The 27,067-nt window shown below is 45.7% G+C and overlaps 1 protein-coding gene across 1 annotated transcript in view; it reads left to right on the forward strand.

The window, feature by feature from the left end:
• The first annotated feature begins 785 nt into the window (after positions 1 to 785).
• Positions 786 to 27,067, forward strand: part of LOC144821916 (uncharacterized) — a 55,465-nt gene continuing 29,183 nt past the window's right edge. The window contains exons 1-3 of the mRNA XM_078679065.1: positions 786 to 811; positions 6,168 to 6,275; positions 22,420 to 23,168. Coding sequence (XP_078535191.1) covers positions 6,203 to 6,275; positions 22,420 to 23,138 — 792 coding nt within the window. The 5' untranslated portion in view covers positions 786 to 811; positions 6,168 to 6,202 and the 3' untranslated portion in view covers positions 23,139 to 23,168. The remainder of the gene's footprint in view (positions 812 to 6,167; positions 6,276 to 22,419; positions 23,169 to 27,067) is intronic.

Raw genomic sequence — 27,067 nt, forward strand, 5'->3', positions numbered from 1 at the left:
TGGGACACTCACCAATAACGCTGGTAATGCAGAATCAGCGGTGTTGTAAGGGGCCCCTAAAGCATGCAAGGAAAGTGGTCCCCATCCCCTGGTTTCATAGTAAAAAGAATACACTAAATAGGACCAAAAGGGTCCCTCAGACACCTAGGCCCTGATGCCATTGCATCTGCTTCACTATTAATAGCTGTGCAGCAGAAGGCCAAGAGTGGGTTTGGGACAGAGAAAAAATAATGTTGTAGGGAAGCTGGTGGTGCGAAAGATATTCAGGTTATGTGTGTCCTTTTGTATGGTAAAGGGGTATAATATGTAAAGTAGGGTCGGAGGAAATTGAAAGAACAAATCTATGGCCGCTATACTGTGAAGTGTACAGTGAAAATGAAATACAGGAGGTAGTGTGGACTCTCCTATAATGATGTGGAGATAGTGGCCAGGGTTGAGAGGCATCAGATGAAGTAATTTGTTGACTATCCTGGTGGAATTAGGATGCATAACGCTTCAACCTGGATTGATAGTGATGCATATAGGGGCATCGATGAAAGGCAAACATAGTGCTTAGGTAGGAAACAGTGCACTGTTCATTGCTAGGCAACAAAGCACACTTGATGGAGGCAGTAGATAAATGTATTAAAAGCAAAGATGAAAGGAAGAACAGAGGTATTAGGAAGGGTTATCGGGTGATAAGCAAGACTCTTTCATCGACCAGGCAGCCCTGGCGTGTTTGTGTAAGGATGGGCTCAGATATGGCAGTGTATAAATACAGTAATTTCAGACACTCTGGCATCAGCTTTTCTTGAAGACACAGAAGGAGTGGGTGAGTAATGCTCTCTGTAGTGAAAGAAGTCTTTGATAAGGTGTGAGTGAGTTCCACTCTCTGTGGTTAAAGAAGTCATTGTTAAGGTGTGAGTGAGTACCTCTCTCTGTAGTGAAAGAAGTCTTTGTAAAGGTGTGGGTGAGTACCGCTCTCTGTAGTGAAAGAAGTCTTTGTTAAGGTGTGTGTGAGTACCCCTCTCTGTAGTGAAAGAAGTCTTTGTTAAGCTGTGGGTGAGTACCGCTCTCGGTGGTAAAATAAGTCTTTGTTAAGGTGTGGGTGAGTACAGCTTTCTGTGGTAAAAGAAGTCTTTGTTAAGGAGTGGGTGAGTACCTCTCTCTGTGGTGAAATGCGAGCAATTGAGCTCTGGGTGAGTACCCCTCCCTGAGGTAAAAGGGGTCTTTTTGAAGGTGCAGGTAAGTACCACTCTCTGTAGTAAAAGAAGTATTTGTTAATGTGTGGGCGAGTACCGCTGTGTGTGGTAAAATAAGTCTTTGTTAAGGTGTTAGTGAGCACCGCTCCCTGTGGTAAAAGAGTCTTTTGTAAGGTGTCGGTGAGTACCGCTCTCTGTTGTTAAAGAGGTATTTGAAAAGGTGTGGGTGAGTAACACTCTCTGTGGTAAAATACGTCTTTGTTAAGGTGTGGGCGAGTAGCGCTCTCTGTTGTAAAATAAGTCTTTGTTAAGGTGTTGGTGAGCACCGCTCCCTGTGGTAAAATACTCTTTTGTGAGGTGTGGTGAGTACCGCTCTCTGTTGTAAAAGAAGTATTTGATAAGGTGTGGGTGAGTACTGCTCTCTGTAGTGAAAGAAGTCTTTGTTAAGGTGTGGGTGAGTACCACTCTCTGTGGTGAAAGAAGTCTTTGTTAAGGTGTGGGTGAGTACCACTCTCTGTGGTGAAAGAAGTCTTTGTTAAGGTGTGGGTGAGTACCACTCTCTCTGGTGAAAGAAGTCTTTGTTAAGGTGTGGGTGAGTACCACTCTCTGTGGTGAAAGAAGTCTTTGTTAAGGTGTGGGTGAGTACCACTCTCTGTGGTGAAAGAAGTCTTTGTTAAGGTGTGGGTGAGTACCACTCTCTGTAGTGAAAGAAGTCTTTGATAAGGTGTGAGTGAGTACCTTTCTCTGTGGTAAAAGAAGTCTTTGTTAAGGTGTGGGTGAGTACCTCTCTCTGTGGTAAAAGAAGTCTTTGATAAGGTGTGGGTGAGTACAGCTTTCTGTGGTAAAAGAAGTCTTTGTTAAGGTGTGGGTGAGTACCTCTCTCTGTGGTGAAAGAAGTCTTTGATAAGGTGTGGGTGAATACCGCTCTCTGTAGAGAAAGAAGTCTTTGTTAAGGTGTGGGTGAATACCGCTCTCTGTGGTAAAAGAAGTCTTTGTTAAGGTGTGGGTGAATACCGCTCTCTGTGGTAAAAGAAGTCTTTGTTAAGGTGTGGGTGAATACCGCTCTCTGTGGTAAAAGAAGTCTTTGTTAAGGTGTGGGTGAGTTCCCCTCTCTGTAGTGAAAGAAGTCTTTGTTAAGGTGTGGGTGAGTACCGCTCTCTGTAGTGAAATACATCTTTGTGAAGGTGTTGTTGAGCACAGCTCCCTGTGGTAAAAGAGTCTTTTGTAAGGTGTCGGGGAGTACTGCTCTCTGTTGTAAAAGAAGTATTTGATAAGTTGCGGGTGGTAACACTCTCTGTGGTAAAATAAGTCTTTGTTAAAGTGTGGGTGAGCACCGCTCCCTGTGGTAAAAGAGTCTTTTGTGAGGTGTGGGTGAGTACCGCTCTCTGTGGTAAAAGACCTCTTTGATAAGGTGTTGGGTGAGTACTGTTCTCTGTAGTGAAATAAGTCTTTGTTAAGCTGTGGGGGAGTACAGCTCTCTGTGGTGAAAGAAGCCTTTGTTAAGGTGTGGGTGAGTACCGCTCTCTGTGGTGAAAGAAGTCCTTGTTAAGGTGTAGGTGAGTACCGCTCTCTGTGGTAAAAGAAATCCATGTGAAGGTGTGGGTGAGTACCGCTTTCTGTGATAAAACAAGTTTTTGTTAAGGTGTGGGTGAGTTCCTCTCTCTGTAGTGCAAGAAGTCTTTGTTAAGGTGTGGGTGAGTACCACTCTCGGTAGTGAAAGAAGTCTTTGTTAGGGTGAGGGTGAGTACCTCTCTCTGTAGTGAAATACATATTTGTTAAGGTGTTTGTGAGTACTGCTCTCTGTGGTAAAAGAAGTCCATGTGAAGGTGTGGGTGAGTACCGCTCTCTGTGATAAAAGAAGTCTTTGTTAAGGTGTGGTTGAGTACAGCTCTCTGTGGTAAAAGAAGTCCATGTTAAGGTGTTGGTGAGTACCACTCTCTGTGACAAAAGAAATATTTGTTAATGTGTGGGTGAGTACCGCTCTCTGTGGTAAAATAAGTCTTTGATAAGGTGTGTGTGAGTACCACTCCCTGTGGTACAAGAAGTCCTCAACTTGGTGCTATTCACATGAACTGGAAGATGTTGGGGAGGTGGGGTTGGATGGGGCGATATGGTTGGCAGCGCTGGTGATCGAGGCGTTAAAATTCTTTACTGATTGGTCCAGGGTTTGCCGTGATGTTGGGCTGTATGGTGCTGAGGGCGTCTGTCTATTGTTGCTGGGTTCCTGTGGTCCAGCTGGGGTGGGAAGCGCTGTCTCAGATGTGGGTGGTGTGCAGAGGGCAGACAAGGGTGAAGTGTATGATGATATAGTCCGTCCAGGTGAGTTCTGAAGTGTGGATGTATTTGTTTCTGTGGCTAGACCTGAAGATGGTGTACAACGTGTGTCCACCTCTGTGCATGGGGTCTCTGATGATCTGCTTGAGGCTGATGTTGTCTAGTCTTTCCAGCAGGTCAGTGGTGTTGGTGTCAGTGGGGTCGTCTAGGTGAAAGTTGAGGTGTAGTGTTGGTATTAGAAGGCAAGGGGGTGATGAGTTCTGGAATGATGTGGCTGATGCTGGTTCGTGGTCCTGTTGGTCTGTGAGTCATGCTTCCTCTGATAGCGGTTCTGGGGTCTGAGTGGAGCTGGAAATTCATGTGTTCCATGATGGGCGTGTGGTCATCGTTGGTGATGGAGTCAGTGATGAATTCCTTCTGTATGATGGTGATGCCTACGCTGTGTTTGTTGGTACAGTCTCTGTGTTTCTTTTTTTAGCTGAAGAAGGTTGCAAAGGCGATGTTGGGGGCTGATGTGGGGGAGAGCCATGTCTCGGTGATGAATGTGACATCTGGGGTGAGGGTGGAGATGGTGTCCCAGACGGTGTTTGCAGAGTGATCTGGCGTTGATCAGGAGACAGTTGAGTTGAACTGTGGGCAGTCGTCGTCGGTGGTGGGCATGGTGTAGTTCAGCTAGGGGATGATTGTGCAGAAGCGGCAGTGGATGCAGATGAAAGATCCTGCTGTGATGCATGGTGAGATGATGCAGCAGTTGTTGTTGTGTGAAGAGTCCAGGTTCCAGAGCTCTGTGGTTGAGTACCTGTACAATATTGGAGGACCAGAGTTTGTGGCTGTGGGCGCGGTCCAAGAACGGATGGGCGCAGACAGTTTCTCCTATGGCATGTCTTTGGCGCGCCAGCAGCATGCCCGCTGCGCAGCCACGCTGCGGCCTCCATTAGAGTGCCCTGGGAGGCGCTGTGGGGGGTTCTGTGGCAAAGGACGGGCGAGCACACAAATCAGGCACACCCAACAAACTTTAAGGGGAACAGAAACAAATGGGGACGCACAACTATATTACGAAAATGGTGAACAACAGCTAATTTACGGGGTACGGACAATTGCTAGGTCAGTTGCGGGGGCTCAAACTGGGGCCAAGTAAATGGAGGGCCAGGACAGCACCACCAGGCTAATGCGGCAGGCACAGGTGCAGCGACCATGTCCAGGGGTAGAAGTATGCTCTGCGAAGTGTGTAATTAAAGTGCGTGCCATATGGTAAACTTTCCACATTTGATTAGGCCATCGGCTGTTTTCAAGCCACTCAGGACATCATGTTTCCTGTTAAGAGGTTCAGGTTTGCAAGCGAATTGTAAACATTCCACCACACCTGAGTTTTTTCTCTGACCTCAGCTGCAGCCTGTGTTTGGTACATTTTCCCACAATTAGAACTCTGCTTGAAGCAACTCTTTTCCAGTGGTTGTTGTCCTTGGTCATCAATAATTCCAAGTTTCAGGATTTAAATTAATAAGTTTACTTATTAACCATTGACTGTCAGGCAATAACTGCTGTTAATACACCATTCCCTTATACACCCCAGCCACTGGCAGGAGTCCATAATCGCATTGCTGGGAATTAACAGCTATTAATAGTCTGGGTAGGATCTTGTGACTGCCTTCATGTAGAGACGCACTGAGGATGCTTGCATCCTTGAGTGACAGATGCAGCTGTTTCCGCTCCAAGCATCTCCTATCGTGATATTAATGCCGGCCCGGTTTCCCTGCACGTTTCCCCTATAGAGGAGCTCACAGAGTCTCCCACTGTTATTGTTCCTTTTTATGCTATGGGTTACCGCTGCTCCTGGTTGCATCTTTGGGATTTCAGTGTAGCTCCTCCTGGCTATGGCTGCTCCTGGTTCTGTCAGCAGTGTAGCTCCCAGTGTCTATGGCTGCATCTGTGTTGGAGATGCTACTATAATGTAGCTCCCCCTGGCTGTGTTTGCTCTTGTTTCTGGCATTCTGCTGCTGAGTAGATCCTCGTACTGTGCTCCTGTTTCTGTCATTTGCTGCAGTGTAGCTCCTTGTGGCTATGTCTGCTACTTTTTCTGTCATTCTGCTGCAGTATAGCTCCTACTGGCTATTTCTTCTTCTGTTTCTAGCTCCTCGTGACTATGTCTACTTCTGCCATTCTGCTGCAGAGTAGTTTCTCGTGGCTGTGTCTGCTCCTGTTTCTGTCGTTCTACTGCAGTGTAGCTCCTCGTGGCTATATCTGCTCTGGTATCTGTCATTCTGCGGCAGTGTAGCTCCTCGTGGCTATATCTAATACTGTTTCAGTCATTCTGCTGTAGTATAGCTCCTCGAGTGTCTGCGCCTGTTTCTCTCAGCAGTTTAGCTCCTTGTGGTTGTGTCTGCTCCTGTTTCTCTCTGCAGTTTAGCTCCTCGTGTGTCTGCGCCTGTTTCTCTCAGCAGTATAGCTCCTCCTGCAAGACTGTGAGGATTTTATGCATGAAACACCAAAATGTGCAAATTGTTCCCCCAAAACTAGATACTATGATGCCATTTGATGAAAGTGACGCACATCATGTAAGGCAACACACGTGACTGAAGCCATATCACGCGCGGCCATCAGTACTCTCCACGGGGGGTGCCCCAGTGACACCTCCTCACAGGACCCCATCATTGGACTCCTGTGTGTTGACGTCAGTGAGTGACTGACATTTCTCTGCCCTTTTCCCCACAGGAAGAAGACGCGACAGCAGAGCACCCCAGAGCATCATGGGGTTCAGGGCACTACTTCTCACCCTTGGCATCGTGGTCGCCATCTTGGAAAGCGCCAGTTCCAGCCGCAGTAAGTGACCTGCTACAGAGGCCAACAGGGGGGCATGATCCGGGGGGGGGCCATGGTGGGGGCTGCTGATCAGCACATTTGTGATGTAGTGTCACTGTGGGGAGCAGTGGGAGACCCCTACATAACAGGAGAAGTGCTGGATGGATTAAGAGACATATCTGAATGAAATCCCTCTATTAAATGCAGTCATGCCAATATATGGACCCAGAGCCCTTAATGCCCCTGGGGATGCTGCCCTGAATAGACACAAGAAACAACAAAGGGTTTGGCTAAAGCGCAGTAAGGCTGCGCCGTGTATAATTCTCAACAAAACAAGATGCCAGTACTGCTTTTTGATTTAACACATTTAAATGCACAATGACTTAAACAATTGTAGCATTACCACACAACAAATTGTGACTGTCTTAATCTTTTTTTATTTTTATATATTTTCAAATATTCAAAAACACATTATTTCAAAAATTCCAGAGAAACTTCAAAGGGAAGAGGGAATATTAAAAGTTGAATGTGAAAAAGTGAAATTTGGACACACAAGAAACAAAAATATATTTAAGAATGATTGAGCTACAGTCACACATCACATTCGCCATCTGCCATTTAGTCTATACAACTGTCATACACATACATCTCGCAGTCATGAAAGAAGTATAAATCGGGGTGAACACAAAATTCAGACGCATAAATGGGACAAATCAACAAAAGGAAAAAAGAAGAAAACGTGAATGACCTCACCGGGGTTCAAAGCAACCTCTTATTAATATATGCGGTGGGGTACTATTTTTGTTTTATATTATTTCTAATGACAACATCATAATCATCTGCTGCTGGCGGTAGCCACCGGCAATCCGCCCGACATCCTCACTCGTTTTCCCCCTGCCATATTAGTATGGCGGGGGGGACCTCGGCGGACGGAAAGACCGTCTTGCGGCCGGGGCGGAAAAGGAATAATATGGTGGCAGTGTCTATCCGACACCGCCAGCCATATTACAATGGGCATTTTACAATGCCTTTCTGTGGCGGCAATGCCGCCACGGAAAGGCATACGGTCTTCACTCTGGGGGCCCCCGGCGGGCCCCCAGAGTGAAGGAGGGGTGGAGGCTGCACACGGGGGGTACCTGTAGTACTCCTCCACATTTGCATGAACAAAGCGGCAGGCAACGCGCGGTGCCTGCCGCTTTGTTTATGCAAATGCTGAAATGCATTTCTAGCATTGTGGCGGGCGGTGCTGTGAGCACCGCCCGCCACAATGATAGAAATGCAGGATGTGCCCGCCACTGTGGTGGGCACATCCTAATGCCCCCCCACGCGACCCCCGCCCTTATGGCGGGCGGTCCCAATCCCCGTCAGGATGGTGGGAAGGCAAAGTCCGCCCGCCATCCTAATGACCCCCATAGTGCTTTCCCTGTGACTTCAGGGTTTGGCAACACACGCCTAATAACTTAACTTTTTTTGCATCACGGAAAACCCAGAAAAAGATAGGATAGGATCATATTGTGTATGAAGATTCGTACAGGAGGAAGATTCTGTCTTAAAAAACCTCTTCGCTCACTCTCATTGTTATTTTTGCCTTCTCAAATCCACCTCAATGAGCCTGTCATCCTTCAAACTTTTTTCCCCAGCCAACCACACCAGTTGAGCAGGCTCTTCAAACTTTGGACATCAAGCTGTGTCTCAAATTATACCTTCACAGAACTAAGCACTTTCGCAAGACCTACCAGCTACTTGGAGCTATGACCAAGGTCCTCAAGGCAGCGTACTGACAAAACCTAAGATTGCAAGATGGATTTCGGTGACACTTCAGTTTTGCCATTCGAATGCGGACAAACCCCTAACAAGAAGAGCTAAAGTTAATGTGCCAAGAGCAGTGTCCACTTAGGGTACTCTGTTTGCAGGCATTCCGCCGGAGCAAATATGTTGTGCTGCAACATGGACGAGCAAGCCACGTTCACGAGGCACTACTGCCTGGAATCGGCACACTGAAGCGACGTAGTCGTAGGCCAGGCGGTGTTAAGCCATTTATTCTATTAAGGTTAGCCTTGTTAAATAGAGGAGTTAGTTAATGTTCAAGTCAAATGTTCCAGACTATGGTATATTGATACTTCATTGTTCTATTTACATTCCTTATCAAAAGGTTACACACATAAATACTTATATTCTCAATATATCTGTTTGTGTATAATATATATATATATATATATATATATATATATATATATATATATATATATATATATATATATATTCTTTCATGCCAAACTTCGATCAAAGAAGGCGCTGACTCCGTGAATCTGAATCCAAACTTTATTCCTTAAATCAGTTGCTGCTTAGACGCGTTTCGGCGTTACCGCCTTGTTCACTACATCTGCCATTCTGGTAAGGACTTACTTATAGGTACATGCACATGGGTGTGTCTCTTAATTAGTTTAACAGGTTTAGACTGGGTGTTGCCATGGTTACATTGTGGCAAGCCTGTCTTACACATTCTCTTAACACATTAAGGTACACATAACGATCATTTGTTTAGGGAACAGTTTTTGCATATTTTTTAAATAAAAAACACCAATAACTTGTAAATTATACCCTTCTCGCCATTCAGTATGTTAAACTAGTGACATCTGAATTGAGGTTTACAGTGAAATTTTGAAAAAAGATAATTTTTTTGAAAAGTGCAAAAAAACGGGTAAAACGAAATTAAGTTAACACATTGTGCTACAGGAATTTGAAGGTCCCTGCCATCGAAGTTCCAAAATAAAGGTCCTGCACTAGTAGCCCATCTGGTTTGCCTGTTGTCTATTCACTCGGCAGCGCCATGTAGACGCCCAGGACGCGCACAAGGAAAGTTCCCCTGCGACGCTCCACCGAGGAAGGCTCCTGCAGCTCCCGGCCACCCACCATTACTTTTTTTCCTCTCTTCAAGGTAAGGTTACTAGAGAGTACCTTGTGAAGGTAGAGCTTTATTTAAACAGTAATTAATATATAATCATATTGACAAAACCTGTTTAAGTCCACAGTGGTTCTGCAGGTTACGCTCGCGGCCGTGTGCTGGCTACGATCCCCGTTTATTTGATGTAGGGTTTATCAATCAATCATTTGCGTGTTTAGTCACATTTATGTCACACAATTCGGGGCTAGAATTGGCACGGGATAGCACATTGGTTACCGAACCGACATGAAAATGACAGGCAATATCAAGGAGGCCCTCTAAATGAAAACGCATATGTGGTTTAACTCTAAATAGAGTGCGTGGCTTGGGGGACACTGTGCAGATATGTGCAGCTGTGTTACTCACTCTCTTAAACTCAAATGTTGGCATAGTGATGTAAACTACTGACATAGTCATGACTGTAGTGTGTTATAAGTGCCCATGTGAAAACCCGTGATTGTTGTGGTTCGTGAACAGCAGATGTTTTTACGAATGGTTCTCAGGGAGGAGAGGAGACATAGGTTTCTTCAGAGATGGACGCTTAAGGCTTCGTCCGCATTCAAACCGAATGGGATCTTGGAGTTTAACAGTATAATATACCTTGACTCCAAACGGCGTAGCGCCAGTAGGCGGTTGCCACCTCTGATGCTTTTTGGAATGCTATCAATCACAAAATATCGGATGTTACTAGCATTCCCTTCGTGTGCCTCGTGGATGTGCCTGGCTACTGGGTATGCCGGATCATTATTCGAGATGGCTCGCAAGTGCTGTAGAATCCGCACATGTACTGGATGGATTGTTGATCCTACGTATCTCTTACCGCATGTACATTCCAATACGTATATTGCAAAATCTGTTTTGCAAGAAAACGCGTCCCTTAGTGTGTATGGATATTTTCTAAATGGAACGTGAACTGAGGTGGTGTTCACGCCATGAGTGCACGCCTTACACTTAATGCATTTTTTAAAACCTTTTTGGGAATTTAGCCAATTTTTGGTCTTTTTGAGCATTGGGGCGTTGCAGACAAGTTCATTCCTCATGGATTTTGCCTTCCTGAATGTGATCAAAGGGTGTCTTCCCACAGTTTCCCCTATGCTTGCGTCCCCCCGGACCAAAGGCCAGTGTCTTCTCAGAATTTTCCGAAGGTTATTGTGATATCGGTTATACCCAGTTATCAATCTTGGTGGTGTTTTTTCATTGGTTTTTTTTATCTTTCACCACCTTTTTGGGGAAAATTAGATCTTTCCTGTTTTTAGCACTGCATTTTGCTTCAGCTTTCTGGCACGTGGTTTCAGTGTATCCCCTATTCCCGAGTCTTTTAAATAAATCTTGTTTGGCACTAGTGAGTCCTTCAGAGGTGCTGCAATTACGTGTCATTCTAAGGCACTCTGCATATGGAATTGACTGTTTTAGAGGTGTAGGGTGGAAACTGTGGGCATGGAGAAGGGCATTGCCTGCAGTTGGTTTTCTGAATGTGCGGGTCTGTATCTTGTTATTCTGTACATATAGCTCAAGATCAAGGAATTGGATATTCACAGCGCTAATGTTACATGTAAATTTTAAATTAAGCATGTTATCATTTAGAGCTAGTACAAAATTCTCTGCATCTCTATCATTACCCTGCCACAGGATAAAGATGTCGTCGATATACCTCTTGTACATCACGACGTTGTTTTGCATGATCTCAGAGTACTGGACTTTGAGTACTTGCTCCTCCCACCAGCCCATATGCAGATTCGCATAGCTGGGGGAGAAGCAAGTTCCCATTGCCGATCCCTGCAGCTGTTTGTAATGTAATCTGTCAAAGATAAACGTATTATTTACAAGACACCACTCTACCATTTCTAATAACATTTTCGTGTGGTTGTATAGTTCAATAGGTCTTTTTGCCAAGTAGTATTGCATGGCTTTCAATCCATCCTGGTGTCTGATACTGGTATATAGGGATTGTACATCTAATGTCATAAAGTGATAATTTTCTTGCCATTTTATGTCGAAGATTTTTGACAAAAAATCCCCAGTGTCCTTAATGTATGCCGGGAGTTTTTTAACTTCAGGTTGCAAGAAAGAGTCAATGTAAATACTTGTTTTTTCAAAAAGGCTACCAATTGCCGATATTATTGGCCTTCCAGGTGGTGTTTCTGCATTTTTGTGCACCTTAGGTATCAGATATAGTTGAGGTGTTACCGGGTAGTCATTCTTGAGATAGTTGAATTCATCTTTGTTGATGAGGCCCATTCCTTTCCATCTATAAAGCTCATTGTGATACTTCTCTTGGATTCGCACATTGTGTGTTGGGCTTATTCTCATGTAGCAGTCTTTGTCTTGAAGTTGAGTGCAAGCCTCCTTGTTATACATGTGTAAGGGCCACAGCACAACGTTGCCCCCTTTGTCCGACCACCTTACCACGATGTCCGATCTTGATTTTATTTCTGTCATTAGGTTATTGTATTTTCTTCTGTGGTCATCATTTTCTTTCCAATGTTCTTTTGTACTTTGAGAGGACAGTTCCTTTAGGTCTTTGATGACATTGTCTGAGAATAGATCTAGATTGTCTTTGGGCATCATCGGCATGAATACTGACTTTGGTTTGAAATCCGTTGTTACAGTTTCATAGATATTTAGTTCAGATGCGATTGCTGCTCCACTGGGTGATATCCCATCACCTCCTATATCTTGTTCCAAGTCAATCAAGTTTCGCAGAGCCTCCATGTTGGCCACTGTCAGACTCTGACTGTTGTTCTCCATCTGCATAGTTGTTGTTGGACGTTTGCTGATATTTGTGAAATACTTTTGTAATTTTAGTTTTCGAATATATTGAAACAGATCTATGCGTGTTTGGGCATAATCAAAGTTTGTATTCGTGCAATATGTCAAACCAAGGGTTAAAATTTCAAGTTCTTGTGTATTCAGCTCCATATCTGTTAGGTTGATGACTGTGTTATCACTTTTATTTTGTACTTCCATTATCGGCGTTTGTGGCGTCTGTTTTGTGGTTTGTTCTGTTGTTGATTTTGGCCTCGTTTTTCTCCACCGTCTGTTTTTTCTCCTACGGCTTTTTGTTGCTGTTTTTGGTTTTTGTTGTGGTTCTTGCCTCGGCCAGCCCCCCCATTTTGTTTCGAAGGGAACCGTGGCCTCAGTGTCCTGAGGCGCTGCATTCTTAAAAAAGCCAGTTCTTGAGCCGGAGTCGGTGGTGGGCCTACTCTGCCAGTGCTATGATTACTTTCAGCATCGGTTTCGTATTCTGAGCTGATTTCGTTGTCGCTTGGTTCCACTGTTGTGTTTCCCCCACTTGGTTGTGTGTTGGGAGATTGCCTTCGTATTTGGTCGTACTTTTTTGCAAAGGTATAAATCCTTCCGCTCATATAGTCATTGCGGTCCCGCTGAAATTTTATTGCCTTCCGTTCCTTGATTTCTGCTTCACGTTTGAGTACTCTTTCTCTTATTTCATTCAAGCTCTTGGTGATTTCATCCTGATTTGATTTTTGTTCAAGTAATTGCATTATTTCATTAATACGAAGTATCATTTTCTGTCTGTCACTTATTGCAAACTCTATCAAAATTTTTAGCATGTTTTCAGACGATTTGGCGCTGTTTTCAGCCCACCTCTGTAACATTGCAGGGTCTGGGTCTTCATACGTGGGGGCCACTAGGATTCTGAGCCCTCTTGGAATTCTACCTACTTCCAGATACCTTGTGAGGGATTTCACTTCCCACCATTTTCCTGTCTCTTTTTTGCGGAGTTTTTCTAATTCTTGTAGTAGGTTCTTTGTTTCATCCAGTACTACGGGTTCAGCTTGGGCGCTTACAGGGTTTGTGCCGCTTTTGCCTGTGTCAGTGTCCGTGAATACATCCAAAGCTGCCTCCTCTCTCTCCCTGTCCCATTCGGCAGACATACTGATAGTGCTTAGTTACTGATATCGGTTTGTATAGATTCACTGCCCGTGTGTATTTTACTCAGACACCGGGTCTCCCTCTCCCACGAACCAAACAATTTTTGCCCGCTTCCCGTTACTTCCAGCTAACAGCCGGCTTACCTAGAAATCTCCGACTACTCTCCAGCCGTCGTGGATCTCCAGGCTGTCGGCGTTCCACTGTTTTGGCAGGTTACTCGGGTCTTTGTCTTTATAGGTTCTGGGGGGCTCTGTGTGTCTTTTCTTGAAGAGATACCAAACGATGTCCTTCCATACACAGAGCAGCCAAAACGAGTAGGGTCAGCGTTGGGTTCCAAGGACTTGAACCCTATTTATTCTTTCATGCCAAACTTCGATCAAAGAAGGCGCTGACTCCGTGAATCTGAATCCAAACTTTATTCCTTAAATCAGTTGCTGCTTAGACGCGTTTCGGCGTTTCCATATATATATATGGAATATTTGTATCAGGGATACAATGCCACAAAATATCCAAAAAAAAGAAGCAGAGGACACTGGGTAGTTTCCAAATTTAGGTGGAGAGCAGCTGCTGTATAGAGCACCCCACAACACCAGCAACACTCTGAATTAACTCACCTTAATGTCTGCTTGCATGGCCAATTGCGTCGCTCTTGCACCACACAATATGGTGCAAGAGTAGCGTGGCTCAGAAATGAGATGTATGAAGCCCCGTAAGGACACCTTGCATGGCCCTGAGTAGCTTCATGAATCTTGAGTGAAGCATTGCAGAGCAAATAGCCGTGTTGCCTTGCTCTGCACTAGGGAGGCGTTCCATCGGCCTTTGCGTGGGTATACTCATGCATCTCCCATAATGTTTTACGCATTTCCAAAATTTACCAGAACTGTTAAACCTGGGAATGCGCCAAAAAGATACGCCTTCTCAGGAAAGGCTTAACAAGGAGAAATATCTGTATTTCTCCTCGTTACTTCCTCTTTCAATGTGTGCTGTATTCTGCAGCACACATAGATGGAGGAATATGTCTCTGAGGGTTGTTTTTGTGAAGACAGGTGCCCCTTTCTGCACAAAAACAATCCTCGATGCAACACAGGCACTGATGTACCATGGTGCAAGGGTGCATGTGTTGATACTGTGCAGCCAGCAAAGAGGAAAAGGCATTTATGCGCCACCTTCTTTTAAATACGGTGTATTTCTGTCACACAGTGCAGCACGGCACAGCACAGCAAGGTGATTTGCTGAGCTGCACGACAATGTCATAAATATGTTCCAAGACTCATGAAGCCACTCAGGGCCATGCAAGTTGGCCTTGCGTGGCTTCATAAATCTCATTCCTGAGTTGCATTGCTCTTGCGCCACATTGCGCTGCGTATGAGTGACACAACAGGGTTTGTAATTATGCCCCTCATATGCATACATACAGAATATGCATGCATGCATACGTACATGCATATATGCATACCTACAGACATACATGCATACATCCATAAATATGTACATACATGCACGCATACATACACATATACCCACCTACATAGTGCCACATGGACCATTGGGATATTGTTGTCTTCTCTAAGGAGCAGATTACGATGGCGGACGGACTGGAGTCCGTCCACCAGCCTGGTGGAGACCGCGACCGTCCGCAATACATGTCACGGTTCCGCACACCAAATCAGGATGCAACCGCCACCATGGCGGTTGCATTTTGTATTTTAACATTGCAGCAAGTGCAGCTGACGACAGCATCCACCGCAAAGTTAAAATGGCATTTTGTGCATTTCACTGCAATGTGTGGCAGGTACCACACGGTGCCTGCCACCTGGTGCAGTGAAATGAAGGGGGGTACCATGGGTACATCCCTAGTGCACACACACCTCCTCCAACACAAGGGGGGGCCCGCAACTGGCCCCCAAAATCAATCTCCAACAGCCTTTCAATGGCGGTTTACCCACCACGGAAAGGCTGGCTGGAGACAGTATTGTGATCTGGCGGACGGTGCCTGCTAGGCACTGCCACCATTTCAGTGATGCAAACTGCTCCACCAGGCAATCGCAACGATTGCCTGTGGCGGTTCTGTGGTGGAGGGTGTTTGCGTCTGCCGTGGTCTGAACATGATTCCCTCTGCCATCCTAATGTGGTGGGGGAAAATCGCGGTCCAGTTACGGAAGGAACGCCACTGCATGGCTGGCGTTGATGGGCCTTCAGCAATCGTAATTGGCTCCTAAGTTAGCATGAGCTCGCTGCGGACAGGACATTGCTTTGCAGACGTTACTACATGACTTTATTTTTGCAAATGTCTCTTTTGCCTTTTTCACATGAGATCCTATCACTGTGTTCACACTCTGCGGGTTCCTAGGATTGGATCACTGACAGAATATCGATGTACAAAATAGAGAAGTAAAAAATATAGATGAAAAACTATAGAATGCAAAAATATTGACTCCCTTATACTTAAAGAGCTAACTACAAAAATATAAAAAAAAATATTGATGTAAAAAATGTAGTTGTACAAAATATCGATTGTGATATATATGTTCAAAAGAGTGTCCCTCTGCGAGAACGCAATTAACAAGCAGGTGAATCATGTATTTTCAAAATGTGTAAATTTTTGTATAATTTAAAAATGATAAAATAAATAAAAATGAATAGTTTATGATTTCTTTGAAAGTAAATATATATTAATTATTATGTGTGTGTGTTTAACCTTTTTTAATTACGTTTATTAATCATATTTGTTAAAATGTATATTAACTCTACTTTATTTTTGTATATTTATTTTAATATTTAACATATTTAGTATGTATTATTGTATTATATGTATATATAAACTATATATATATAAACTATTTACACAACTTCCATAATCACTTTTCAATCAATTAATATAAATTAACTATTAATTAATCACAAATTACTTCCCAACCTTTACCTCTATAAACCCCTCAATCTGCACCTATACCAAATTACACAATTAACATAATTAATTACTAATTAAATAATTAATTTTTATTCATTCAATCAATCATAGCATTTGTAAAGCGCACTACCTACCCGTGAGGGTCTCACGCCGCTAAGGGGGGGGAAGCTGCTACTGTTCGAAGAGCCAGACTTCCCACACTTAGGGCCCTATTATGACCCCTGCGTAAGAGGGACCGTCCGCATGGGCAGCGGCGGTCCCACCACGGCAATTAGGATGTGACCGCCATCCTGTATTTTTTACATTGCGGCGGGTGCTGCTTGAAGCCGCAAGCGCCGCAATGTAAAAAATGAAAGAAGTGCATTTGCATGCACAAAGCGGCAGGCACCGCGCGGTGCCCGCCGCTTGGTGCACGCAAAGGTGTGCACCCCCACCCCCCTTCACCCAGGGGGCCCGCTACGGGCCCCCGAGGTGAAGAGCCACATGCTTTTCCTCGGCGGAGAATCCGCAGCGGAAAAGCATGTTTGCACAGCCATCCTAATATGTCTGGCGGTGTCTGAGAGACACCGCGACCATATTAGGCCTTTTCCGCCGCGGTTGTAAGCCAACCGCGGCGGAAAAGCGGCGGACAGAAACCAGGACCCACCAGCCATCCTAATGTGGCGGTGGGTCTTTGGTGGGTCCGCAGAGGATTTTCCGCATCCTCCGGGCCGGCGGTGGCTTCCGCCGGCCCAGAGGATGCGGAAAATCCTCCATCGTATTGTGCCCCAAAATACTATGAAATCTCGATTAATTAAATATTAATAAACAAAAAATAATCATGAATTTATTAAGAATAAATTACTTCCCACCCTATTCAACTATGAACCCACAACCCACTACGGAACTGAAAACACAAAATTTACTTAAAATAAAATTGATGACTACTAGAAATGTAACATATATATTAAAAACGTAAACGATACTTATACAAAAACATACATCACATACATTTAAAATATAAACTAAAATGCAAAATACTAATTAATCGATATTTTAAAAAACGATACTTTTGAAAACGATATTAATGACTTCTTTATTTTTTTTTAACGATATTTCTTACCTTAAATTTGATATTCTTGACCACGACATTCTTTCTGTCTATATTTCTATACCTATGATGTAGATCTATCATCTATAGGCTAAGGTATGGGGTCTGCAGATAAAGCCCAGAGATCTTCTAATCTATAATATTAGAGCTTCTAAGCAAAGGAAGGGAGGTTAGGCTATATTGTCTTTTCATAATGACATCCACTTTCATGATTTACGGACTAATTGCAATGCTGACCATATTTGTATTATGCATTTTTCCGCTTGTTGTGGCACATATACTGCATACTAGAGCAAGTAAGTTAAAATAAATATTTTAAACTTGTACGTATCTCTATCAGATCTTATTGTGGCGAAGTACAAGTGTGTGAGCAAAAGGGTGTGTCTTGCAACCGCAATTCCTGAGAGAGTCGGGAGTGTTGTGTTCTGGGTTGTCTAATCATTTGTTTCTCTGTGAGTGAGTAGGAGAGCAAGTGAGACACTATAGCTAGTTGGTCCTGTGCTCACGGGTACTAGGGTGGTAGGATGGTCCAGTCCCTATGCACTAAGGTCCCATAATTCTGTGCATAGTTCTGTGTTTGTGAAGAATCCCTGCAACAATAGGTGAACAGGTGTTCCGAAAACGCTCCTTCGTAACTGGAACATATGTGAGGTTGGACAGCTCTTTGTGTTTACCATCAGTACAAATAAAAGCACATGGACTTGTTACTTGTTACTTGTTACAGGTTCACAGCTATATGGCCATTATACACCATCGACATACATACATACATACATGCATATTTATATACATACATGTATGCTAGTATAAATACATGCAAAATATACATATATGCATGCATTTATAAATACATGCATAATATACATATATGCATACATATATAAATACATGTACACATGCGTATTTACATCAATACATACTTATATGAATACATACATAAATGGATGCCTGCATACGTACATGCATACTTACATGCACGGATACATGCAAAGATACATACATATATATATATACATACATGCATACATACATACTAGCATACATACATACAATCAAGCATACCCACATGCATACATATATGCATACATACATACATATGTAAATAGGATTCTTAAGAAGACGCTTCTCTGAAGCTGGTGTACACGGGAAGTTGGGCAGATCTTTGTGTTTCTCATCACTACAGATAAAACCACATACACTTCTTACCATACCAGGTTCACAGCTGAATGGTCATTACATGCATGCATACATACATGACTACTTGGGGGGATGATAATTCCTAACCTCATTACAATTTTCTGCTGCAGATCCTAACCATATCCTGCATACGTATTTGGAGCTCATGTGGCTTATTTATGAACTAATCATGCAGTGCGGTCCCCTTGCTGCGCTGCATGATAGGGAACGGGCAGGAATGCGACGTATTTAACATAATATAGAGCATTTCTGTCTTTTCCCAGCGCAGGAGCACAATGTGCTGCCTAGCACCAACGCAGGCGCCCTTGTACGATGATGCAAGGTGGCCCTCGTTGTAAGCAGGGTTTATTGGTGCAGAAATGGATATCTTCCTGTACAAAAACTATCCTGAGGGGCATTTTCCTCATTCTATGTGTGTTGCAGAATGCAGCAAACATAGAAAGAGGAAGTAACAAGGAGAAATAAAGATAGTTCTTGCTACGCCTCGCGTGGGATTGTGTAGCACTTTGATGTATTTACAGGTCTACCAGTATTGGTAAGTCTGGGAATGTGCCACAATCCGCGGGTGGATGCGTGGAAACAGCCGTGCTCCACCCATGGAACGCCTCTCTGGGGTGTAATGCAACGCAGCGATTTGCGCTCTGTTGCGTTTCTCCAGATTCATCAAGCCATGCAGAGCCATGCAAGGGGACCCTGCGTGGCTTGATGAATCAACTTAAGAGTTGTGTCGCTCTTGCGCCCTGTTGCATTTCTCCAGATTCATCAAGCCATGCAGAGCCATGCAAGGGGACCCTGCGTGGCTTGATGAATCAAACTAAACTTAAGAGTTGTGTCGCTCTTGAGCCCTGTTGCGTTTCTCCAGATTCATCAAGCCATGCAGAGCCATGCAAGGGGACCCTGCGTGGCTTGATGAATCAACTTAAGAGTTGTGTCGCTCTTGCGCCCTGTTGCATTTCTCCAGATTCATCAAGCCATGCAGAGCCATGCAAGGGGACCCTGCGTGGCTTGATGAATCAAACTAAACTTAAGAGTTGTGTCGTTCTTGAGCCCTGTTGCGTTTCTCCAGATTCATCAAGCCATGCAGAGCCATCCAAGGGGACCCTGAGTGGCTTCATGAATCAACTTAAGAGTTGTGTCGCTCTTGCGCCCTGTTGCGTTTCTCCAGATTCATCAAGCCATGCAGAGCCATGCAAGGGGACCCTGCGTGGCTTGATGAATCAACTTAAGAGTTGTGTTGCTCTTGCGCCCTGTTGCGTTTCTCCAGATTCATCAAGCCATGCAGAGCCATGCAACGGGACCCTGCGTGGCTTGATGAATCAACTTAAGAGTTGTGTGGCTCTTGCGCCCTGTTGCGTTTCTCCAGATTCATCAAGCCATGCAGAGCCATGCAAGGGGACCCTGCGTGGCTTGATGAATCAACTTAAGAGTTGTGTGGCTCTTGCGCCCTGTTGCGTTTCTCCAGATTCATCAAGCCATGCAGAGCCATGCAAGAGGACCCTGCGTGGCTTGATGAATCAACTTAAGAGTTGTGTGGCTCTTGCGCCCTGTTGCGTTTCTCAAGATTCATCAAGCCATGCAGAGCCATGCAAGGGGACCCTGCGTGGCTTGATGAATCAACTTAAGAGTTGTGTCGCTCTTGCGCCCTGTTGCATTTCTCCAGATTCATCAAGCCATGCAGAGCCATGCAAGGGGACCCTGCGTGGCTTGATGAATCAAACTAAACTTAAGAGTTGTGTCGCTCTTGAGCCCTGTTGCGTTTCTCCAGATTCATCAAGCCATGCAGAGCCATGCAAGGGGACCCTGCGTGGCTTGATGAATCAACTTAAGAGTTGTGTCGCTCTTGCGCCCTGTTGCATTTCTCCAGATTCATCAAGCCATGCAGAGCCATGCAAGGGGACCCTGCGTGGCTTGATGAATCAAACTAAACTTAAGAGTTGTGTCGCTCTTGAGCCCTGTTGCGTTTCTCCAGATTCATCAAGCCATGCAGAGCCATCCAAGGGGACCCTGAGTGGCTTGATGAATCAACTTAAGAGTTGTGTCGCTCTTGAGCCCTGTTGCGTTTCTCCAGATTCATCAAGCCATGCAGAGCCATGCAAGGGGACCCTGCGTGGCTTGATGAATCAACTTAAGAGTTGTGTTGCTCTTGCGCCCTGTTGCGTTTCTCCAGATTCATCAAGCCATGCAGAGCCATGCAACGGGACCCTGCGTGGCTTGATGAATCAACTTAAGAGTTGTGTGGCTCTTGCGCCCTGTTGCGTTTCTCCAGATTCATCAAGCCATGCAGAGCCATGCAAGGGGACCCTGCGTGGCTTGATGAATCAACTTAAGAGTTGTGTGGCTCTTGCGCCCTGTTGCGTTTCTCCAGATTCATCAAGCCATGCAGAGCCATGCAAGGGGACCCTGCGTGGCTTGATGAATCAACTTAAGAGTTGTGTGGCTCTTGCGCCCTGTTGCGTTTCTCAAGATTCATCAAGCCATGCAGAGCCATGCAAGGGGACCCTGCGTTGCTTGATGAATCAACTTAAGAGTTGTGTCGCTCTTGAGCCCTGTTGCGTTTCTCCAGATTCATCAAGCCATGCAGAGCCATGCAAGGGGACCCTGCGTGGCTTGATGAATCAACTTAAGAGTTGTGTCGCTCTTGCGCCCTGTTGCATTTCTCCAGATTCATCAAGCCATGCAGAGCCATGCAAGGGGACCCTGCGTGGCTTGATGAATCAAACTAAACTTAAGAGTTGTGTCGCTCTTGAGCCCTGTTGCGTTTCTCCAGATTCATCAAGCCATGCAGAGCCATCCAAGGGGACCCTGAGTGGCTTGATGAATCAACTTAAGAGTTGTGTCGCTCTTGAGCCCTGTTGCGTTTCTCCAGATTCATCAAGCCATGCAGAGCCATGCAAGGGGACCCTGCGTGGCTTGATGAATCAACTTAAGAGTTGTGTTGCTCTTGCGCCCTGTTGCGTTTCTCCAGATTCATCAAGCCATGCAGAGCCATGCAACGGGACCCTGCGTGGCTTGATGAATCAACTTAAGAGTTGTGTGGCTCTTGCGCCCTGTTGCGTTTCTCCAGATTCATCAAGCCATGCAGAGCCATGCAAGGGGACCCTGCGTGGCTTGATGAATCAACTTAAGAGTTGTGTGGCTCTTGCGCCCTGTTGCGTTTCTCCAGATTCATCAAGCCATGCAGAGCCATGCAAGGGGACCCTGCGTGGCTTGATGAATCAACTTAAGAGTTGTGTGGCTCTTGCGCCCTGTTGCGTTTCTCAAGATTCATCAAGCCATGCAGAGCCATGCAAGGGGACCCTGCGTGGCTTGATGAATCAACTTAAGAGTTGTGTCGCTCTTGCGCCCTGTTGCATTACTCCAGATTTATCAAGCCATGCAGAGCCATGCAAGGGGACCCTGCGTGGCTTGATGAATCAAAGTTAAGAGTTGTGTCGCTCTTGCACCCCGGTGCGTGTCGCAGGGGCAATGCCTCTCTTTTATAAATATGCCCCATGTTTCCAATCGCAGCTCTGCACGATCACAAAAACAAACGACACCTCAAACATGTGTGAGAGCTACTGTCTTTAACCCCTTGGCCGTGGCGGTAATTCCGCCGCGGCGCTCGGGGTAGGGTGGCCGTGCGGAGCCGCCATGCTCGTGACAAAACCACTCCGTCACGAGCCACGGTCGCGCTGTGCTTGTGACGGAGTGGTTCCGTCACGGCCCCGCCCGCTCAATAGAACGCGCCGTGCAGGCGCAAAATTGATGCCGCGCAGGAGTGGCGGCCGGGCCGTGACGGAACCACTCCGTCACCAGCACAGCACGTCTGTGGCTGGTGACGGAGTTGTTTGGTCACCAGCACACAAAGGGTTAAAGAAGAATATATTCCTGCTCTACAATGTAGAACACATCTCTATGCATCCTCTTAACTTTTTTGTTTTCTGTTGAGAGAGAAAAATACGCCTTTTCTCTAGTAAGTTGATCCATTTCAGGAGAACCAAGGGGTAAGGCATGGGTTTAACCTGCCACCCTTGTGACGTGCAGTTGCCATCTATGACGCAATACTGTCGAGAGTATACTGTGCTTACTTGTTATCCTTCTGAGAACACCTATCAGGTGCAAATGACTCTCTCTCTCTGTTGCTTTTCAGGTGTGACCTTGTTCACTGTGGACAATCAGGGCGTCATCAGGGCGGGCCAGCCCCCACCTGCTTACAACTACGACTTCATATCCAGAGCTCGTGTTCTGGGGAAGCTGAGCGGTGTAAGCCATGTGCTCTTCAGCCCACGGGGTCTTCTGTATGTCGTGAAGGGCTATGAGCTATATAGCGGTCCCATGCCTTCAAACCCATCCAGGAACTGGTTCCAAAGTCCTGGAAGGCGCATAGGGAAAGGAGGCTGGGCAGGATTCAAGCACTTTTTCTTCCACCCCAAAGGAGACCTTTATGCCGTCACTAATGCGGGTGAGCTCTACGCAGGCCCCCCGCCGACCAATGAAAATCAGAACTGGTTGGGCACACGAGGTATCAAAATTGGTGGTGGCGGATGGGGTCAATTTTCCGCCCTCTTCTTTGACCCCCGGGGGATCCTGTACGCAGTGACCGGAGGTAAGCTTTTAAAGGCAAGACCTCCAGTGAGTACAGCTGACAACTGGATTGGAAGAAGCCAGACCATCGGAGGAGGTGGATGGAGCGATTTAAGCCACTTCATGTCTTTTACTCCTGACGGCAACCTTTGGTGTGTCTCCAAGTCCGATGGGAAGATCTACAGAGCCTCTCCGCCAACCAGCGTGAATGACGTCTGGATTGGAAGAGCCCGAAATCTGGGTCACAGTTACTTCTTTAAATTCATGGCCTTCACAACTCAGTAAAGAGAAGAAGAACCCAACACCCTTGTCTACGTAAGTATGACGTCAATTCCTCGCCCATCTCTAATACACTTTCCACAATAGCTCTTAGTTAAACTTTGCCTTTGAGTTTTTAAGTCAGCTTTCCTGCAGGGAGTTTTCAAAATGCCACAGTCTTTTTTTGATTTTCAGAAATAAAACACCAAAATAGGTCTACTTTTGAAACACTAGTCAATAATGTCCTGGATGTGTTGGGGTTTCCTGCAGGGGTCCTGTTTGCTACCAGTAAGCCTTACATGATTGACACATAAGGCACAATCATGGGTGGAAGAACCTCTCTAAGTTTGGAGGAGCCGGTCTTCTAGGAGCTAAAAAAACTAGCGCAAGATTTGCAACAACGGAGCCAGTAATGGCTGCGCTGCCAGAAACTGAGCAGCCTTCTAGGTGAAAAACCATGAGTGGGACTTTCCGTTACCACCCCACTGCAAATAAAGCCCTTTGTTTTGAGTGGAAACACCCAACCCCCTATGTTAAAATATCAAGTTTAAATACTCTCCGTTACCATTGCTGCGGTCAGCACAACACTTAGGGGCATATTTAACAAATAATCACTAAGCGCAGCGCAGCAAGTCCCCCTCTCCTCTAGAAATAATAGGGCTTATTTACAAGCCCCTTGCGCCGCCGGTGCTTCACTTTTTATATAGGAAAAAGTGACGCACCGACGCTGCAAGAGGCTTGTAAATAAGCCCCAATAGCTTCTTTCTCCCCACTCTCTCAGAGCTGCTGCTCAGCTTCATCACTTCTATTAAATTGGGCCCCCCCTTTGGACCCATGCCCTCCACAAATACAGCTGGGTCCTGATGTGCAATGCATTTTTCCGGTCGCAAACTGCCCGACTGGTAAAATGCACTTTCCTATGTACCAACCTTATTTTGTTAGTTGATACGAATTACCCACTCGCAAAATAGAGTTTGCGAGATGCTATTTGGATGGGGCATGTAAAGGGTGACCCTTCCTAGTAGAGAGTCGCACTGGTATATATGAATATTTTGCGGCCGACAATGTGGTCATAAAACATTTGCCAATTACCAGTAATTTCAAATTGGTGTTATTCAATACGCAAAAAGGGAAGAGGTTCCCAAGGTACACCTTCCCCTTTGTGAATGGGTGGGAATCACAAACGGTGTCTGAGACACTGTTGTACATCAGGTTTTGCAACTTGCAAATTGTAAATCACTAAAAATCGCAATTAGCGAAACGCAGAAAACCTGATGGTCGTACATGTGACCCCTGGTTCCTAAAACTATATCGGTGCATCTGGCCGATATCTTTAATGGAATTTTCAGCTCTGGCTACTTCCCAAAGGCATTGAAAAAGCTTCAATTGTGCTTCTAATAAAAAAGTCCAATCCTACCCTTACGGACTCTAGCAACCATCCGCCCATATCACGCCGGCCTTTCCCTTCCAAGATAGTTCAAAAAGCCATGCATCAGGAGCTGGCCTCTTTCATAAACACCAATAACTTTCTCGACCCAACTCAGCTCGGGTTTAGGAGCGTTCAAAGCACCAAAATGGCCCTGATTGTGGCATCTGAGGACATTAGATCTACCCTAGACAAAGAACAATTCATCGCAGATGGAACCAGCACTGTCTGGATGGCCAAAGGGCTGTCCCTGCCAGGCAGAAGTCACCGCTTCCATTAAGGGCAGGCGATTATACACACTGCACAACCCATGCTCGCCCTTGAGTAGCTTGGCACTGAGCAGTCAGGGTCCTTCAGAAGCAATGTGTAAAGCAAGAGCACAGCACGCGCACACAATAAATGTTTCACACAACCCAAAAGAGAGACTTCACACTTGGCATCGAGAAATGCTGTTTATATTCAACACACGTTAAACGATACAACATGAATATCATGGAATCTGGGGCATAAATCACACTTGGCAATATTACTAGCAGCACCAGGCCTAGTTCGGGTTGATCAGATCTCGATAGTATGCACACATGAGAAAAGCCCTATTCTAATTCCCAACTGCACACGTATGCGATGCGACACGTTGTCAGCCCCTGGCCCAACCCTCACAATCCTAATAATGTAATTTCACACAGCTATAGGGTCCACCATTGGCTATAACAATATCAGTAATATGTACATACACAGAATTATAAAACTTTTAGCAGCAATGCCTGACGAGGCCACGCAGGGAAACCCAATGTTGAGAGGTAAAGTGTTTTTGGCACGAGAACCATGTACAAATCTACACCACCGACTTGAGTTATGAAGCACAGGCAGGTCACAGACGGTCACTCACACACACTGACGCTCAGTTGCGCCGCTACGCAATGCAACAGGTACCAGCCTGGTCCGTATGGGCACTTTCACTCACATACGCACCGGACACCCTAATGCGGTGCCACTGATACCAAGCAGGTCAATAGATAGCACTCTGCAAACGCTGTTGCTCCAAGTCTCCTGCCACCCTCCAGTTCACCCTCAATGTCACCAACACCCTGGATGGAAGTTCACCAGCCCCTCCCTCCAAACACAAGGCAACTCCGGGCTGAGGTCATCCCTCGTCTGTGTCTCCGGAAAGCAGGTGGGGATAGACAGTAAGCATTAACAAGAAGTAGATGCAAACAAAGGGGGTTTTGGCACCACTCAGGCAGCTCACCAACATGTTGTGAAGCAGAAACAGGCTAAGAACAAAAGTCAGTTACACACGGGGTCCAGCAGGTCCTTCTGGTACAAGCCCAGTGCTATGAAGCATAGAGGGGGTCATGCAGTCTCTTGACCTGCTCCCGAACCTTCTCGGAAGTGTCCCTTTGCCTAGTAAATTCCCTTCTCTCCTACCTTGTGCCATGAAGTCTTCAAATGGGCCAGATGGGGAGAGGGCTGTTGGGCCACGTGATGGGGCCAGTGAGACAGCAAGCAGTGAATGAGGAACAACACAAAGGGAAGCCTCTCGGCTTGAGGAGGCTTCGCTGTGTGTCACTTACAAGTTGATTTGGGCTATGCCCTGGCAATCTGGACACAGAGTCTGGCACATGCTGAGATGAGTCGCACCAGAGACTTCAGATTAGACAAAATAGAGTTGCAATTCCGTTCCTCCCTGGAAATGAAGCACTACGCCTGGCACACCTTGATGTCGGTTGCACCAGCTGATTCCAGTCACAGACATAGGCGTAAGTTGCGCAAAGCCTCACAAGGTAGAATGAGACTGTGCAATGGGTGTATTTGCCACCTACGAGGATCGCAACATGTGAATAAGACACCTCACGCTGTGAGTATGCAGTTGATGATGTGCTGCCGAGAAATGCAGCACAGTCGACGAAGTGGGCCACTTTGGCTCCCACAACCAGTGATTCCACTCGCCAACAACAAGACACTGATGCGTGCCGAGGTCCCTGCAGTACAGGAACCACTTTGCTGCAAATGTAGGCAACTTCTTGAGTTCAGCACTGGGCACTCCGGACTCCAGGTGTTGCAGGGATTCTGCACATACACAGAACTATGTGCCGGAATATGGGACCTCGGTGCTTAGGGGCTATGCCTTCCTACCACCTTAGTGCACATGAGCCCAGGACCCACTAGCTATAGTGTCTCATTCGTTCCCCTCCTCACATATGGAGAAACCAATGATTAGACACCCCAGAACTCAACTCTCCCAGATCTCTCTGGAATCGCGGTAACAAGGCACACCTTTTCGCTCACACTCTCGTACCTGTCCACAACAAGATCTAACAGAGTCACGAAGATAGTTTAAAATATTTATGTTAACTAATGTGCTCTAAAATACAGTATCCGTGCCACAACAAGCGTAAAAATGCATAACACAAATACAGTTAGCATTGCAGCAATGCCATACATGATAATGGAGACATCATTATACAAAGACTTTGGATAAAGGACTACAATGCCTAGGCTCCCTCCCCTTGGTTAGAATGAGTATTAT

The sequence above is a fragment of the Lissotriton helveticus genome, chromosome 2_2, assembly GCF_964261635.1.
Source record: "Lissotriton helveticus chromosome 2_2, aLisHel1.1, whole genome shotgun sequence".
NCBI lineage: Eukaryota > Metazoa > Chordata > Amphibia > Caudata > Salamandridae > Lissotriton > Lissotriton helveticus.